Source organism: Lagenorhynchus albirostris, chromosome 7 (genome assembly GCF_949774975.1).
Source record: "Lagenorhynchus albirostris chromosome 7, mLagAlb1.1, whole genome shotgun sequence".
NCBI classification, from domain to species: domain Eukaryota; kingdom Metazoa; phylum Chordata; class Mammalia; order Artiodactyla; family Delphinidae; genus Lagenorhynchus; species Lagenorhynchus albirostris.
Genome location: NC_083101.1, coordinates 50,078,286 through 50,096,287, shown reverse-complemented (window position 1 = coordinate 50,096,287; position 18,002 = coordinate 50,078,286). Strand labels below are relative to the sequence as shown.

Sequence of the window (18,002 nt, the reverse complement as noted above, 5' to 3'; positions counted from 1 at the left end):
CTTGTGGAGCACGGGCTCCAGGCACGCGGGCTTCAGTAGTTGTAGCACACGGGCTCAGTAGTTGTGGCTCATGGGCTCTAGAGTGCAGGCTCAGTAGTTGTGGCACACGGGCTTAGTTGCTCTGCGGCATGTGGGATCTTCCCGCACCAGGGCTCGAACCCATGTCCCCTGCATTGGCAGGCGATTCTTAACCACTGTTCCACCAGGGAAGTCCTTACATCCCCTTTCTGGTCAAACTGTTATGGATTAGCCTGTTGAGCTTTGGTGGTAAGAATCTGAACAAATACACAGCCAACTCCTTCATAGCCAAACCTACTACTTAGTAGATGGTCTGGGTGGACTTAGTCTTGAGAGCTGGCAAGAAGGGCACACATGGCTGGCTCTTCATTGGTAATCACTGCCAGTGCTGAGCAGAAACCGAAGTCCTCCCGTGTTTCAAAAATGATCCTGTCTTGACGATGCCACAAATATATGAGCTACCTTTCTGGAGTGTCTCCCACGTGCAGAGTCTAGACAGGAATCTAGACAAGATGTCAGGCAATCACAATACGGTGTGGCGAAGACCATGCTGGGAAGTAGAGAGTGAAAGAAAGCACCAAGCAGGCTCACCTTACCTGGCCTCTGGGGGGCCTCGTGGGGGTGTCGAGGACAACTTTCCAGAGTACAGGAGCTCCAGTCTGTAACTGGGGGTGAGTAGGAGTGTCCTGGGAAAATGTTAGGTAGGCTGAGCACCAAGGAGGTAAGCATGCAACAGTATTTTTGGCAGAGGGAACAGCACATTTAAAAGCCCCAAAGTAAAAATGAGCCTGGGATAAGAGACTGATGTATGTCAAGATACCAATTTATAAAATCAGAGCAAGGCGTGCAAGCGAGCATGTGAGAGGCTTTCAAAGGCACAGAACTCACATCTGCTATCAAGGGCAGCCTGTTTCTCAAATCAGAAGAGGTGCGGGAGTGATTCAGTATCATACCATTTCATGGAGAGCAACTTTATTTTTGTGCTATGGACTGTTGAGAGACACACAGTGACTACGAACACAAGAGGCCCAAAGATGAATAGTTTTCCTTTCGTTTCTTCCTCTTCTTTTTTGGCTCAGTTCAGCTAAGGAGCTACCTCATAGAGATGTGAGTATTCCAAATAACGCACACAAAGCCTGGTCATAGCAGACTGCCAAGACCAGTAGCTAGTGTTATGAGGAGGTTCAGAGAAAGCACAAGGTTGCTCCTTTTCCTGCATCTTAAGCTCCACGTTCCTCATTCTCAGTTCCTGTCCCAGGTACATCCTCTCACAGGATGACTGACAGCAGTTGTGCCCTCTCCATGCGGGGGAGACCCCACCTCTTTCTCCCTGGATGACCAAGTGGTCTTCAGTAGGTCAATGGCTAACGCATTTTAAATCCAGTGAATCTGTACATTTCCCATAGGTAGTCAATCTTGAAAAACCCAATATGTGGGGACATCCACAGCTCCGTCTACATGGGCCATACCAAGCCCAGGCCAAATCCCTCTCGTCCTCTCTCCTCTGGTTTGATGGGCAGGAATGCCCATCCTCTGACTCTCTTTGGGGGCCCGAGGTTTTGTCTTCTGTGAATAGTTGCTAGAAAGAAGAAAACATGCACATACACACACACACAGATGGAAAGGTATATTGGTCTCTGAGACATAGCTTTTGAGGGCATCTCCAACCTCTGGGGAACTTTTACTAAATAAATATGCTTGGGCCTCACCCCAACACACACCTCATAAATCAGTATCTCAGCAACTGGGGGCTTAGAAATTATATATATATAATTAATTATTTCTTTTTTGTTTTTATTGAAGTACAATTGACTCATAATATTATATTAGTTTCAAGTGTACAACATAGTGATTCAATATTTTTTTTTTTTTTTTTTTTTTTTTTTTGGTGGTACGTGGGCCTCTCACTGTTGTGGCCTCTCCCGTCGCGGAGCACAGGCTCCAGATGCACAGGCTCAGTGGCCATGGCTCACGGGCCTAGCCACTCCGCGGCATGTGGGATCTTCCCGGACTGGGGCACGAACCCGTGTCCCCTGCATCGGCAGGCGGACTCTCAACCACTGCGCCACCAGGGAAGCCCAGTGATTCAATATTTTTATACATTACAAAATGATCACCATGATAAGTCTAGTTATCATCTGTCACCATACAAAGTTATCACAATATTATTGACTCTATTGCCTGTGCTGTACATTAGAGTCCCTGTGATTTATTTATTTTATAACTGGAAGTGTGTACCTCTTTTTTTTTTTGGCCACGCTGTGTGGCATGTGGGATCTTATTTCCTCAGTTAGGGCTCGAACCCATCCCCCTGGCATTGGGAACATGGAGTCTTAACCACTGGATCGCCAGGGAAATCCCAGGAATTATGTATCTCTTTATCTCCTCTTCTATACAGAGGTGGTTCCAGGGGGGAAGGGGGGACGTGGGATGAGTGGAATAGGTGAGGGACAAGTTGGATATATTTTTTAAGCTCCCCTAGTGAGTCTGACAGTCACCCCAGACCAAGAGCCCCTTAGTGGAGGATATGAAGTCTGCTCACATCTGGCAAACACAGCCTACCTTGTTATCCTACAGCATTTTCCTAAACATCTTTGTTCCTAAAAGTTCTAGGCTTCACATTTGCATAACTAAAAGTCTTGTTCAAGAGATTTCTTTAAAACAAAGGGATGGTCTCCACTCAAAGATGAATTAATTACAGCTTTGACTTATACAGAAACTTGAACCTGCAGGAAGCTCTGGTATTACAAGGTTTCACACACACACACCCACACAAATACACAAGTTCTCTCTCACACACACACTTATAAAACACATTTTATTACATATATTTGTGTAGCTTATCTCCCTTAGAAAGTTATAAGCCATAAATAATTTTTACGGCAGTTGACTTGAATTGTATTTTGTGAGATTTGCGTTATAAGAAGCTCTTCAGTATTTAATTTCAGCAATGTGAAAAGTATGGCTGCAGCCCTTCCCGTTTAACAAATAAGTCTGTCTTGGGGCCGGTGGCGTTAGAAATCCTTACAACCAGTCTGCACCATTATTTCAGAAAAATGGTGTGCCTGGTTTGTCCAGCTCTGCTCAGGGTTACTTTCTTTTCTTCCTTTCTCTCTCTCTCAATTAAAAAAAAAAAATTCCATAGCTCTTTCCTTGCGAAGTGAATTGTTATTATGGAAGTTGCCATTCCATTTCCTGGACACAATCCTTGTACAAAATTGTACCTCGTGGAAAACCAGGAGACCATGGAACTGGAGGCCTTAAAGTTTAGAATGAAGGACTTTTCATTTTGCCTGGGTATTTTGGGTCTGAAAGTTTACCATTCTGCACCCCAATTCACCTGCTTTTCTTGGTCTCTGCTCTCTTACTGGTGACCTGACAAATCATGGTGATGAGAATGGCTTGATTTCAAAATGCAGGCCTTGGGGATTCCATGTGATGACATGGTCCAGCCTCAGGCGGATGAAGCATCACAAATTTGCACTTGACAGATGAAGCAGTTGAGGCTAGAGAAGCTTGATGCTGCTAAAGATCACAGAGTGGAGGAGGGGCTAGGGCCCTGGATGTCTGGCTCCTAATATAGTCCCCTTTCCATTAGAACCCAGTGGTCTAAGCCCTTCCTGTGCATTAGAATCACCTGAGCAGCGGTGTCTGCCTGGGGACCAGCCAAACTCCTCCCTCCAACATATTTACATCTCAGTTTGTCTTCAAGCCAAATCCTCTGTCTTCCCCTTCCAGCTAATTTGCTACTTCTTAGTCCCTTCCCATATAAAAATCCCCAGGCAAAGATTCTCGAGTCTGGCTACTACCATCCATTAACATTTTTTAAAAATTTGTTAAAATGTAGGCTCCCCATCCTCTCCAGAGTGTCAGATTCCGTGCAGGAGGAGGAAGCCCATGAACCTGCATTTTGACCTGCTTCCCGAGTGGTTATTTAGTCCTTGCACCAAACTCTGCGAAGCTGCTCCAGAGTAGCCATGTTGAATGAGGACTTCTAGATTCCATTCTGCCTTACTCAGAGAAGCTCTTCTCGTAAAATGCAAGCACTGGAGGCAGGTTGCCAGGGAACAAGTTTTGAGGAGTTTCTGCAACGGCTCTCACTCTAACGGGGAATAACCTCCTGTAATTAGCTGACACGTTGGGGCTTCTGAGAAATGGTGGGAAGAACTGAAGAGTTTGTGTTAAAGTGCCCAGCGTAACCTGAGTGAGAGAACCTGAATTCCTGGGAGGTAAAGTCTTTGAGTTCGGGGAGTGGAAAATGAGGTAGAGGGAAGGGAAGAGTTGATGGAAATTTCTCCTCCTCGGATTTGGCTTTGATATCGAGGAAAGCTGGCAGCTGGGTTCCACCCAACAATACACTACAATCGTTGTTTCCTTGAACTTTCACCTACATAATGAGATGCCTGGTCAAATTTTCCATGTGTTCTTCTTTAATTACTTTTAATATTTTTTGGTAAGGGCTTTATTGAGTCATATAGATTCACATGTAATTTTTATTGAGATACAATTCACCCATTTAAAGTGTTCGATTCAATGGTTTTTAGTATATGCACAAAGTTATGCAATCATCATCATAATAGATTTTGGATTCTTTTCACCTGAAAAAGTAAACTGAGCCTTTAGCTATAACCCTCCCCCAATTCAATCCTCTAACACACCCCCTCTGCCCCCATCCCTAAGCAACCATTAATCTACTTTCTTTCTCTACGGATTTGTCTGCTCTGGAGATTTCATATAAATGGAATCATATAATATATGGTATTTTGTGACGAGCTTCTTTCACTTAGCGTGATGTTTTCAAGGTTCATTCACGTCGTAGCATGTTCCACTACTTCACCCTTTTTTATTGCTGAAAATACTCGATTGCATGGCTATCCTGCATTTTGTTTATGCAGGATAAACAAATTCATCCATAATACCACATTTTGTTTATTCATTCATCCACATTTGGGTTGCTTCCACCTTTTGGGCTATTGCGAATAAAGCTAATTGTGTCCAAGCTTTTATGTGGATACGTTTTCACTTCTCTTGGGTATACACCTAGGAGTGGAATTACTGGGTCAAATGATAATACTATGTTTAACTTTTTGAGGAACTGCCAGACTGTTTTCCAAAATCCTCACTTAATTTTTTAAAGCCAACCTGAAATCAATGGCTCTGAATCATCATATAAGAATTTAGTTACATACAACTCAGCTTGATCACGTATAAATAAGGACTTACTGTAAGCAACTGCTTGGCAGATGCAAAGAGTCAAGCCTGGGTTATAAAAGTCAAAGCTCAAATACTCAAGAGTGCTATTTGGTATAATCTTAAAGGTTGGAGCAATTTTTTATGGATTTGTGTTTATGAAAAAGAATCTTCACAGCTATAAATGTGGCCAATAACAACAACATAAAATAAAATTACTGCACAACAACTCTTAATTAGAAGCTTTGAAAAACGTTTAGTGGCCTGAAAAAATAAGTAAAGCTATTGGATAAAACTATCTATGGATTTAAGTTACCCTCGGCTATCATCGTTTCTGTATAGGGAAATAGACAAAAAATTTAAGAAGAAAGAACTTAGAAATACTTTAAAGTGTTCAAATATAAAATGCAGAGAACTGCACAAAATGTAACTCCATAAATTTTCTCAAAATGAGTCTCACTCATGTAACTGTCGCCCACAGCAAGAAGCAGATGGTTATCAGCTCCCCTGGAGCTCTCCCTTTCCAGCCATTAACCATCCAACGGAAGAGGATATCTGACTTCTAGCACCAACTTACCCAGACCCAAAGAATACATTTTTTTTTTTTTTTTTTTTTGCGGTACGCGGGCCTCTCACTGTTGTGGCCTCTCCCGTTGCGGAGCAACAGGCTCCGGACGCGCAGGCTCAGCGGCCATAGCTCACGGGCCTAGCCGCTCCACAGCATGTGGGATATTCCCGGACCCGGGCACGAACCCGTGTCCCCTGCATCGGCAGGCGGACTCTCAACCACTGCGCCACCAAGGAAGCCCAATAATACATTTTTGACAGTATATTTCAGGTGTCAGGGACTGACCACAGGAATAGATTTAAGCTGAGAGAATTTCCCAAGACTCAATCAGACTTTTTTATATTTCACAATATAGTAGAATCTTAAAAATTAAATACCTTTAAGCTTGTGCATAAAATAAAATGTACAAACTAGCACACAAGAAGCTTTCAGTTTAACATCACCTGCCATTTAAGAATATGTACTGTAAAATGTTTTAAAGTGCATGAAACAACATACTTTAAATGTTTATTTTAAAAGACAGGTCCATTTTTTTCTCCAGGATTTGAAGTTTATTTTCAAGAGGAGTTTGTAAAAGAAGTCCTTGGTACTATTAATCACAGGTGCTTTATTTATTTTATTTTTTAACATTTTTATTGGAGTATAATTGCTTTACAATGTTGTGTTGGTTTCTGCTGTATAACAAAGTGAATCAGCTATATGTGTACATATATCCCCATATCCCCTCCCTCTTGCATCTATCTCCCTACCACCCTCCCTATCTCACCCCTCTAGGTGGTCACAAAGTACCGAAATGATCTCCCTGTCACAGGTGCTTTAATTATTCAAAAAGTGTACATGTAAACACACATGCACATTGGCAGTGCATCACACTGTGGGCTGAAGTAAGTAATGAGCAAAATAAATATAGCCTTTGCAAGCAGAGCATAAAAACGGATACACATTTCCTTTGGTTTATTGGACAGGAGGATATAAAATACCCTCACCTTACTGATAAAATGAGAAGCCTAATACAAAGGCTGTCTTACTGCAAAGCGACACTGCTCTGGTTCTTAACCTGGGGAAAAAAAAAAAAAACTATTATGATCATTTTATGTATACGAACACTTTCAACACATAAGAATTCTTCCGAGGGAAGGGTAGACTATTAGGTAAAATCATTTTACAAAGGCGAGTCAGTTTTTTAAGCTCTAAATATATCTTACAAATTACCAAAAACAGATTATGTTTTTATTAGGCTGTTTCTTTGGAAGTTTGGGATTCTACATTCTACCAGGTGATGCCTAATACAGCTCATGAGTCAAGATGAGTCGGCCACAGAGTGTAACCCTTGCCACGCGCTCCGGGCCGCCCCCGCTTCTTTCTTTCTGGAGGCGGGATACTTCCAAGGTAACCTTGGGCTCCTGCTCGCTCCTACTCTGGTGCAGGGAAAGCACTCCCCCCCCCCCACCGCCACGCCTCAACTTCCAGGCGGAGGGGCCGCAGCACAATGTCAGCGCCCGGAAGCCCCACGCGAACAGTGACTTGGCTCTGCGTTGTGCTTCCCCGAAGCCCTGAGCCTTAGACTTTTCCCATCAAGTCACCCACAGCTCCTCTTCCTGCCACCCTCCCTCCCCGGGGGAAAAAGTTTAAAGCCAGGCTCCCTTCGTATTAAAGGTTGCCAGAGTCGCTCTCTGGGCTGGACCTGAAGGGGCCGAGGGTCCACAGCGCTTCGGCGACGCTCCTGTCCCGCCCCAGCTTGGCGGGTGGGGACAGTCTCAGACCGTCGGCTGCCTGTACCTCCGCGCCCAGACTGCCGTTCCCTCCTAGCCCGAGGGACCAATTTTAAATACTGGGGCAGGGCACCTTTCCTGGAGACCGGGGAGCGAGCGTGGGTTCGGCCGGACCCCAAAGGGTGGCGACGCTGCGCGGCGTGAGCGAAGGGCGCGCGTGGGTGTGCCCGGGTGGGAGTGGGGCGCACCCGGGCGGCCGGAGGCGGACCCGCCGGCTGGCAGGTGGGTGCGGCCGGCGGGAGTCGGGGCGGCGGCAGCGGCGGCGGCGGCAGCAACAGCAGCAAGTGGTTGGGCCGTGCGTATTTCCTTCCCTCCCCCTGGGCCTCGGAGCCCGCCCTCTTGCCCAGTGCGCGGCGCCCGCGGCTCCGCTCCGCGTCCTCTTACCGCCGCCACCGGCCGCTCCTTCCCCGCCCGTCCATGTCCCTGCCCGTGGTGCTCCCGGGCTCCTGCTGCCCTGTAGCTGGGCTCTCGGGCGGGCCGCAGGCCGGGGGCCCGGGCGCCGCGGCGGCCGCCGCCCAGGAGCCGCCGCTGCCGCCGCTACGGCCGCGCTGGCCCCGGGCCGCGCTGCAGCCCCCGGCGCGGCCTCGCTGCGCGGCCACCGCCGCCGCCGCCGGGGTGCTGGCCCCGCCGCCCGCGCTCTCCTCCCGCCGGGCCGCCGCCGCCGCCGCCGCCGCGGCCCCGGGATCGGCGCTGCTGCCCGCTCGCCCGCTGTTGTCGCTCGGTCTGCTGCAGCTGATCCTGGGCTGCTGTATGGTGGCACTCAGCTTCGGGGCGCTGTCGCTGAGCAGTTCCCCGCAGGTGAAGAACTCGTGCCCGTTCTGGGCCGGCTCTTCGGTGAGTGCCGCGCGTGCCCCGCTCACTTCGGCAGGGCCCACCCGGGGAGCAGGGGGGCTCAGGCCGTTCGCCTCCACTGCCCCGTGATTGATCCTTCGGGAGCACAGCCCTTCAGGCCAGTTGAAGTTTTTGGAGGCGTTGAGGCTGGGGAAAAATAAAGGGGTAAGAGAGAGAGGAATTCTGGGGTGAATTGGGTTGCACCTGGACAGTGTCTATTCCTTGTAGGCTAAAGGGTTTTGTTGTTCCTGTCAAACTAATAGAATAAACCCGATTTCCGGCTCTTTGGGAGATTGGAAGGATGGGGGTGGGTGACAAAAAAGCGGGAAGAAAATGAATAAACTTCTTTCAGCTATTGAGTATTTACTTGCTGCCAACGTCCGCACGGGGAGGGCAAGGATCTTGATCTGTTTTGTTCACTGATGTATCAACAGTGCCTGGCACATAGTAGGAGTATTTGTGGGATGGATGAAGTGACAGGTTGGCGCACGTCACTTGTTTTTATTCCGGACTAAGGCACAAGTAAATGTTAAGTGTCTGGTGTAGGCTAGCTCCACTGTATCTGGGGACGAGTTCAGGAGGTAATAACAGGGTGTGTGAACGCACCCACGTACTTGGTCATTAAAGGAGGGCCCTAAGCCCGCACTAGGTTCCTGGAGCCACGCAGACTGATGGGCAGAATTTAATTCTCCAGAACCCGAACCCATCGTGGATGAGCTTGCCGAAGTCCCAAGTAGCGGGAGATGTCTGCCCCGCTCCGATACAGGCCCTACCGGCCCTGCCTCCTCGGACAGGAAGGCTGTTCTGGGGCAAAAGGCTGCTGCCCTCGAGCGTTTATGGAAACTGGTGGCTGCTCGTCCCTGCCTCCTAACGATTTCACAGCTTCCAAGGCATCCTGCGTCTTGAGGTTTGCTGAGGATTGAGAGACCTGGAAATAGGTTTTCGTGGAATGATTGTGGAAGATGAATATTTAAAGTAAACGGCCTTTCTCTAAACTAAATCTAAAAGCCTGGCAATGCCTATAGTTTTTACTAAGATCTGTAATGAATGTATATTTTGAATGGCTGAAAATTGGCCTTGCAGGTCCACACAAACCCAGATTCAAGACCAAATTTTAAGAATATAGGGAGAACTAATTGAACCCAAAGTAATTGTTTGAAAGAACTGTAAGAACATTAGGTACCTAGAGCCTGGCCTGGCATTTTATGCTTAAACTGATGCCAGTTTGTTCTTTTTGAAATACTTTAATGCTGGATGATCTTACTGTGGTGGGTGGAATTCACAATCTGTGCATCGTGTAAAAGGAATCCCACCCTCCTGGCCCTACCCTTGGGCTCTCCCACTGGCCTCTGGGAGTCCTTTAAAACTTCAGAAAGAGGAGTATTCCCAACAGGGTAGGGATTAGATCCGTTATGCTCCTTAGTCCGCTTGTCAGACTAAATTCAGCCAAATGGTGGCTGCATTTTATTTCTCTAAATACCATGGGGCAGAAGTGACTCTTGCATACATTTTTAGGGATTTGCTCTTTGTAAAATCATAATCTCTTGTCTTCTCAAAGATAGCTAGTTTAGGATTATTGAAAACTATTTTTTTCTCTCCTAAAATTAAACCCCTAAATCAGTGTACTATTGTGAATTATTTCAGAGGTCAATACACTTTAGATGGCAGTCAAGCCATAGTTAGATTTGATGAACTATTAAAAAAGAAAAAAAAAAAGAGGAATCAACCAGAAGATAAAGGCTGCTAGCTTGGGCCTGCTGGCTGGGCACATCCTTGTCTGTGGGACCCAGTAAACCAGAGCAGGGAAAGAATGAGTGATTTGGAACTAAGTCTCTTCCACAGGGTCCTTTTCCCACACTGTGCCCCCAACTCTATACGCAAACTTGCAACTGTTTGTTATTCTTATTTGTTGTGGTCTGTTTCTGAGGTTGTCTTCACAATTTGCAAAGTGACAACAGAACCAACTGATAGTACATGTCCAGAACAACTGAATAGGATTTGAGAGTGGCGTCAAGCCCCATGACTCTCCTGGTGTTGCAGGAAGAAAGTCTCAGCAGTACCATACCTTTTGAGTTTATGTATGTGAGAGAGATGGGTTTTTTTAAACTCTGCTTTATGGAAAATTTTAAATTTATTCAAACACTGTACAATGAATCTTCATATAGCCCTCACCCAGCTCTAACAGTTGTTTTATCTCCTGTACCTCTTTCTGGCTCTGCTGCCGGCTCTATGTGTTCTTTTTTTTTGGCTGTACCGGGCAGCTTGTGGAATCTTAGTTCCCCGGGCTCTCGGCAGTGAAAGCGCAGAGTCCTAACTACTGCACCACCAGGGAATTCCCTCTATGTGTTCTGATAACTCCAGAAGGATGGGTGTTCTAAGCAGGGTAGAAATTAGCTTCAGCGTGCCCTCTAGTCCATTTGTCAGATTCACTTCCCACGTTATTTTGAAACAAATCTCAGACATCACATCATTACACCTGTAAATATTTCAATACATGTATGTTTTTAAAAAGAAAATATAAGTGGACTAGAGAGACAGCAGAGAAGTGACCAGGAAGTCTTAAGAACCCCACTCTACCTTTAAAATTTTATTTTGAAAATTTTAAATCTCAACACATATAGAAAGAACCCCCATTGACCCGTCACCCAGCTTCAGTAGTTATCAACATTTACATGGTCACTGTATACTCACACCCACTCCCCCTTGGTAACACCCACTGGATTATTTTAAGGCAAATCTCCAGTATTGTAGTTTCAGCATTAAATATTTCAGAATGTATTTCTAAAAGAAGGGGGCTTAATAGTTAACAGGAAGGGGCTTGATAGCACGTTGTAACTAATTTAAAGACAGCTAAACTAAAGTTTTTATGAGAAAAGCTTAAGAATTATGACTTGAGGACTGCAGAATTTTTTTTTAAATGACAGCTTTATTGAGATATAATTCACATTCCATTTAAATCTACTTATATCACCCATTTAAAGTGTGCAGTTCAATGATTTTTATTAAATTCACAGTTTTGCAACCATCTCCACAATCAATTTTAGAAAATTTTCATCACCCCCCAAAAGAAACCCTGTACCCATTAACAGTCATACCCCATTTCTTCCTTACTCCATTATCCCTACGCAACCGCTGATCAATTTACTTTATGTTTCTATGGATTTGTTATTCTGGCCATTTCATATAAATGGGATCATACAACAAATGGTCCTTCGTGACTGGCTTCTTTCACTTGGCATAACATTTTCAAGGCACATCCATGTTGTGACATGTATCACTACTTCATTCCTGTTTATGGACAAATGAGATCCCATTGTGTTGCTATACCATGTTTTATTTATCGCTCAGAAGTTTGACTGGCATATGAAAGTAGGTAGTTGAGTGGCAGTGCCAGCTTAAGTCTAAGGTTACTTCAAACCCACGTAGGAACACAGTAGAAGGATATCCTCATATTTCAAGCTTTGAATGACCATTATATGCCTGAGTCTGCTGTATCAACTAAGTCAGCAAATCTTTTGGCTGCAGTAAAAATTTTGCTCATAAGGGACAAATATATTCATTTGAAAGGACTATTTTGTTAAACACACTATAGTTCAAGAATATTTTTCCATATATACCGCTGTAAGTGTTATTCTCACCTTGAGCCCAAGATTTGGAGTCTTCCTTCACTTGTCTGAACCTTGAAGGTGTATTTTATCTATTGTAATACATGTTTGGGAATTAACAAGTCCTATAAAGACTCTTTTCCCATACTTTACATACTTTCAACAACTTGAAGGGAGTGTTTTTAATGTGCTCATTGTTTTTGAGCACTCTGTGATCATTTATTTTCTTGCTGGTGTCCTTGGTTAATGACTCAATCTATTATTATTCCCGAGTAGGCACTTTAAAAACATGCTGAAGTTTGACCCAGGTGAGGGCAGAGGGAGGATCTCCATGTCCGTGTTCAGGCCACGCTATCCTGGCTCCTGATTTGGAGGCATAGTTAGCTAATAGTAGTTAGATTCCACTGGGACTACGGGAGACCAGCCTACCACACTGTTTTAGATTAATGGAAGAGTAGAGAGAGTTGCATTGGTTCGTGTCTCCCTCAAAAAACAAAATTCCTGACTCTGATGACGTATATGATCCTTGGAGATATTTCAGGCAAGTGGTAGAGAATTAGTTATTGTTTTTTGTTTTTCTCTGGGGGCCCTAATAGCCTTTATCATCTACATACATTCATGTCTCTCTGTTGAAGTCACTGACCTGAACTCATGGTCCCCCCTCCCTTGAGTCTGTGATTCTTTGGCAAGATTCCAGTTCCTTATAAAGAGACAGACATTGGTGAACCTTAAGGTAAACCTATTAAAAAAAATTTACAATGACAGAGTGTAAAAAAAAAGAATGAATGGTCCAGAGTGGAAACTAACACAAAAATTCTAGTCTCTACCAGTTAAACAACAGTAAGTACATTTTTTTCTATCATAATCATCAAATACTACTTTAATATTGAAGGAGTATTTTTAAGTATACCTTTTGAGATGAATTTAATTTTCTTTGGTCCTTTATTTTACACAACAGCAGAGTCACATGATAAGTTCTTTTTCTAATTGGAGTATAATTGCTTTACAATATTGTGTTAGTTTATACTGTACAGCAAAGTGAATCAGCTATACGTATACATATATCCCCTCCTTTTTGGACTTCCTTCCCATTTAGGCCCCCACAGAGCACTGAGTAGAGTTCCCTGTGCTATACGGTAGGTTCTCATTAGTTATCTATTTTATACATAGTAGTGTATATATGTCAATCCCAATCTCCCAATTCCTCCCACCCCACCCCCTTTCCCCCTTGGTATCCATATGTTTGTTCTTCTCTACGTCTGTGTCTGTATTTCTGCTTTGTAAATAAGATCGTCTGTATGCATTTCTTCAGATTTCACATATATGCGTTAATATATGATATTTGTTTTTCTCTTTCTGACTTACTTCACTCTGTATGACAGTCTCTAGGTCCATCCATGATGATAAGTTCTTGAGCAGGTCATTGAGCCTCTCAACCTCAGTTACTCATCTGTAAAATGGGTGGGATGATTCTTGCCTCAGAATTGATTTTGTGAGAGTGTAATTAGAGAACATTTAGGAAAATGCTTCGTTGCTGAGTCCTAGCCCCAGGCCTGGCACATACTAGAACTTCTATCAATGTTTTTTAAACATCAAGGCAATATTTAATTAAGATAAGGTGAACAGGCTAGTTTTGTTTGTTTGTTTGTTTTTTGGTGGGACATTGTGGTAACCGACAAGCATACATGAGAAATACCCAGTTGTCCACTTTGTCAGATCTTTTACTGAGTTACCCTGGGCAGATAAAGAAAGATACATGCACACATACATTTAAAAAATATATCCAGTGTAAAAGCTATAGGGCAAGATAGGTTATTAAGAAGTGGGACACCTATAACATGGCTCTTTTTAACTCTATGTTTAGATATGGCAACTTTTGACAAACAATTCAGAACATTTTTGCCCTAAGGTATGTTAATGGATTAACACAGAAAAATAAGGTAGTAGAATTACATGCTTTTGACTTTAAAGATTTGATTTTTAAGCTGGAAAGTTAAGGCACATTCACCACGTATGGTGGGTAACAGTGATTCTTGCCTGCAGTATCGTAGAATCCTTCTTTGCAATATCAGAAAAAAAGAAAGGCCTCTGCTTTTCCCCATAAGCTACAAAGAATGGGTCACAAGTGAGTGAAACCAAAATTGTAATAAATCTCATTATAGTGATATAGAGATAATTTGGTGTTAGAAAATAGGTTCTCGCCTGTTTATTCCGAGCAAGTTGCATCTTGCACTGGGTGGAAAGAATGCTGATGGAGTTGCTTTTTGCTGTTGATGTACTCTTTCAAGAAGCACGGGAGTGAAAAATATGTTTAGGCTTACATAGTCATCTTTGAGCAAGTTCATCTCCTGTTTTTGACCTTCATTCATTCATTTATTCATCATCCATTCAGTTGTTCGTTGACTCTTGCCATAACTAATTGAGTGCCTCTAGCAGCCTTTAGTGGTACTTGAGTGAATATTCAGAGATCCAAGCCCTCATGAGATTGCAAGTGAGTGTAGAACACAATTGAACAAGGAATAGCATTATGGGGTAATGGAAGGCCAGTGTTAAGGGATCTTGAGTCCCTTCTGGTGGAGCTCCAGCTGCTGCTGCCATTGATGGAAGCGGAGGCATTGAATACTCTGCCTCTTCCTCTTTCACTTCCCCATCCTCTCTCCCCAGTCATGAATTGCACACCCCTCCCCGAAATGTGAACCTCCATTCCCTTCAGTCTTGAGCTCTTAAACGATTCATCCCCAGCTGCAGCACTTTTATTCCACATTCCAGAGGCTTCCTACTTCCTCTGCTTCCCCTTCTCTTATCTCACCACTCACGGGGTTCCCCAAGTGTGTTGGGCTTACTTAATCTTGAAGAATGGGAGGGCAGGGCTCAGGACTGAGGTGGATGTAACTACAACTCCCACCTACAACTAGAATGTAGTTTCTTGAAGCATCCTATAAAGAAGGGTGGTTTACAAAAATCCTGTTGAAATTTAACATTTGTGTGTGCTGAGTCTACAAAACAATTCAAATGGAAATGATATCTTTAAGTATTTTATCTTCCAACCCATGAATGTGGTATATGTCTTGATTTATTTGGGTCTTTAATATTGATCAATAAGCTTTATATTTCTTCCTACTGAGGTCTTAAGTTTCTTTGTCACATATATTTTGAGATTGTTGATATTTCTTTTTTTTAAATTTATCTCATTTTTTATTTATTTATTTTTGGCTGTGTTGGGTCTTCGTTGCTGTGCGCGGGCTTTCTCTAGTTGCAGCGAGCGGAGGCTACTCTTCTTTGCGGTGCGTGGGCTTCGCATTGCGGTGGCTTCTCTTGTTGCAGAGCACGGGCTCTAGGTGCATGGGCTTCAGTAGTTGTGGCACGCGGGCTCAGTAGTTGTGGCTCACGGGCTCTAGAGTGCAGGCTCAGTAGTTGTGGCACATGGGCTTAGCTGCTCCGCAGCATGTGGGATCTTCCCAGACCAGGGCTCGAACCCTTGTCTCCTGCTTTGGCAGGCGGATTCTTAACCACTGCACCATCAGGGAAGTCCCAACAATTACGTTTTAAATTTAGTTTGCTCATATATGCAAAGTCCTCTCTAAAGAGAAAGGGAGGGAGGGAGGGAGGGAAGGAGGGAGGAAGAAGACTATCTAGCTTAGGGGACTTCTCTGGCGGTCCAGTGATTAAGACTTCTCCTTCCAATGCAGGGGGTGCGGGTTCGATCCCTGGTCGGGAGCTAAGATCCCACATGCCTCGGGGCCCAAAAACCAAAACATAAAGCAGAACCAATATGGTAACAAATTCAATAAAGACTTTAAAAATGTTCCACATCGAAAAAATCTTTAAAGAAAAAGACTCTGTGCTCCCAATGCAGAGGGCCCTGCTTTGATCCTTGCTCAGGGAACTAGATCCCGCATGCCACAACTAAAGATTCCGCATGCCACAACTAAAGATAATGCATTCCAGAACTAAAGATTCCGCATGCTGCAACTAAAGATCCCACATGTGGCAACGAAGATCCTGCATGCCGCAACTAAGACCCGGCGCAGCCAAAGATAAATAAATAAATAAAAATTAAAAATAAATAAATAAATAAAATTCTTGAGTTTAAAAAGAAAGAAAGAAAGCTTAGTTCTTTTGTCCTAGAGACCCTTCATTTGAAATGATAATTGTATATGTCATGATCTATTAAAAACATTTTATTTATTTATGTACTTATTATACACATGCCCCTTTCAACTTAGCAACGCTACTCCTGGGACTTTATTCAGCAGAAATAAAAAACACTTGTTTGTAAGGTTATATGGCCATGATGTTTACTGCAACATTGTTTGGGGGCAAAAAACTGGAAAAAGAGTGAATACCCATGAATATGGAAATGATTGAATACATTAGGTAGTGGTTGTACAAAGGAATATTATGTAACCATTAAATGGAAATGAATGAGAGCTAGTTCAGTAAACATGAAGTGATTTCCAGTGAAGTATTTGTTGAGAGAGAAAAAGAAGAGGAGGAAGAGTATCTTTTATGATTCTTTTTTTTTTTTTTTGTAAATATCATACCCCTGTGCATGTGTGTGTATAATTCAAAGCCAAGTAAGGAACCTGGACCCCAAGATGTCATGGATTCCAAGTTCCAATTTGTAAGTAGATGTCACCCATACCCTCTAGACAAGCCCCACCAAGTGTGTTTCCAGGAAGAAATCGTTTAGAGGAAGGAAATATCCTACTGAATTTAAGAAGATGAAAGGATATAGTGCCCAGTGAGCAGGCAGCTGATAGTATGTTTAAACATAGACGTGATACAAAGAAATTGTCTCCTGTCTGCCCATATATGTTTTTTGTGTGTGTGTGTGTGTTTTTTTTTTTTGGCGGTACGCGGGCCTCTCACTGCTGTGGCCTCTCCCGTTGCGGAGCACAGTCTCCAGACGCGCAGGCTCAACAGCCATGGCTCATGGGCCCAGCCACTCTGCAGCATGTGGGATCCTCCCGGACCGGGGCACAAACCCATGTCCCCTGCATTGGCAGGAGGACTCTCAACCACTGCGCCACCAGGGAAGCCCCATATATGTTTTTTGGTCTTTGATATAAATGGGTAGACTTGTCCTCTACTGGTTTGTTGTGAAATGATTACCCTCAGTCAATAAATGGAGAAGAGAGAGTATCGCAGGTAGGCCTGTGAGCTTTGGGTTTCAAGTAGCACTGTAATCCTTACTGATTTGTAGTTAAATAAATAGTTATTGTGAAATGGTGCATTTGAGTGATTTTGGTGAAAAGTGCCCTTGAAAGAAAATCCTCATAACTGCTTTCAGTAGATGCACTTTATTACGTACACAAAGGTCATCAGAGTGACCCTGGGCTGAATAATTACTTTGCTTATCCTTTCCTAACTGCTTAGTGAACTGTGTTATTCAAAAGGCTGATGTTGTCTTCCAGATTACGTTTTGGCAAAATGCTGGTTCTTCTTTACTGAGGATTTTAGGTTATTGTTTATTGACGTGTCATTTTGCAACATGAGATATTTCTCACTGTAGTCCCTCCGCCTTTGAGGAATAAAGGTTCAGGAACATTTACTAATTGCCAATCATGTGATAAGCACTTTGCTAGGAGCTGGGGATTCAGAGAGACAGGACAGGCATTCACAGTCAGTGGGCAAGACAAAAATGCAATGAGGTTTTTTTGGGGAAAAAGTTATATGTAGAGGGCTTACAGGAGTGTGGGGTGTTAAGATTAATATGGCTTATCAGAGGTGATGACTGTGTGTTGGGGCCTTGTAGAATGCATAGGAGTTCTCAGGCAGCTAGGAGGGGAGTTGAGAAGAGAGGACTCTGTGACAAAGAGAAGCACAAAGTCCTGGAATGTCTAGAGCCTGGCCAGTCTGAGGAAGGACAAGTATGCCTGGAAGGAGGGTGGGTCAGGAGTACATGGAAACCATGCTTGAGAAGTAGGCAGGGGAAGATCCTGGAAGGCCTTGTTTACCATTTTGAGGAATTGACTTGTCCCGTGAAGGATGGGTACCTACCAAATGAAGGGAGGG

The 18,002-nt window shown here is 43.9% G+C and overlaps 1 protein-coding gene across 3 annotated transcripts in view; it reads left to right on the top strand.

The window, feature by feature from the left end:
* The first annotated feature begins 7,965 nt into the window (after positions 1-7,965).
* Positions 7,966-18,002, top strand: part of ENTREP1 (endosomal transmembrane epsin interactor 1) — a 60,533-nt gene continuing 50,496 nt past the window's right edge. The window contains exon 1 of one of the 3 annotated variants that reach the window (XM_060154997.1): positions 7,966-8,382. In XM_060154997.1, coding sequence (XP_060010980.1) covers positions 7,966-8,382 — 417 coding nt within the window. Of the gene's footprint in view, positions 8,383-8,527; positions 8,545-18,002 lie in introns of those variants that run through there. The other 2 variants (XM_060154999.1, XM_060155000.1) reach the window with 2 other exon arrangements.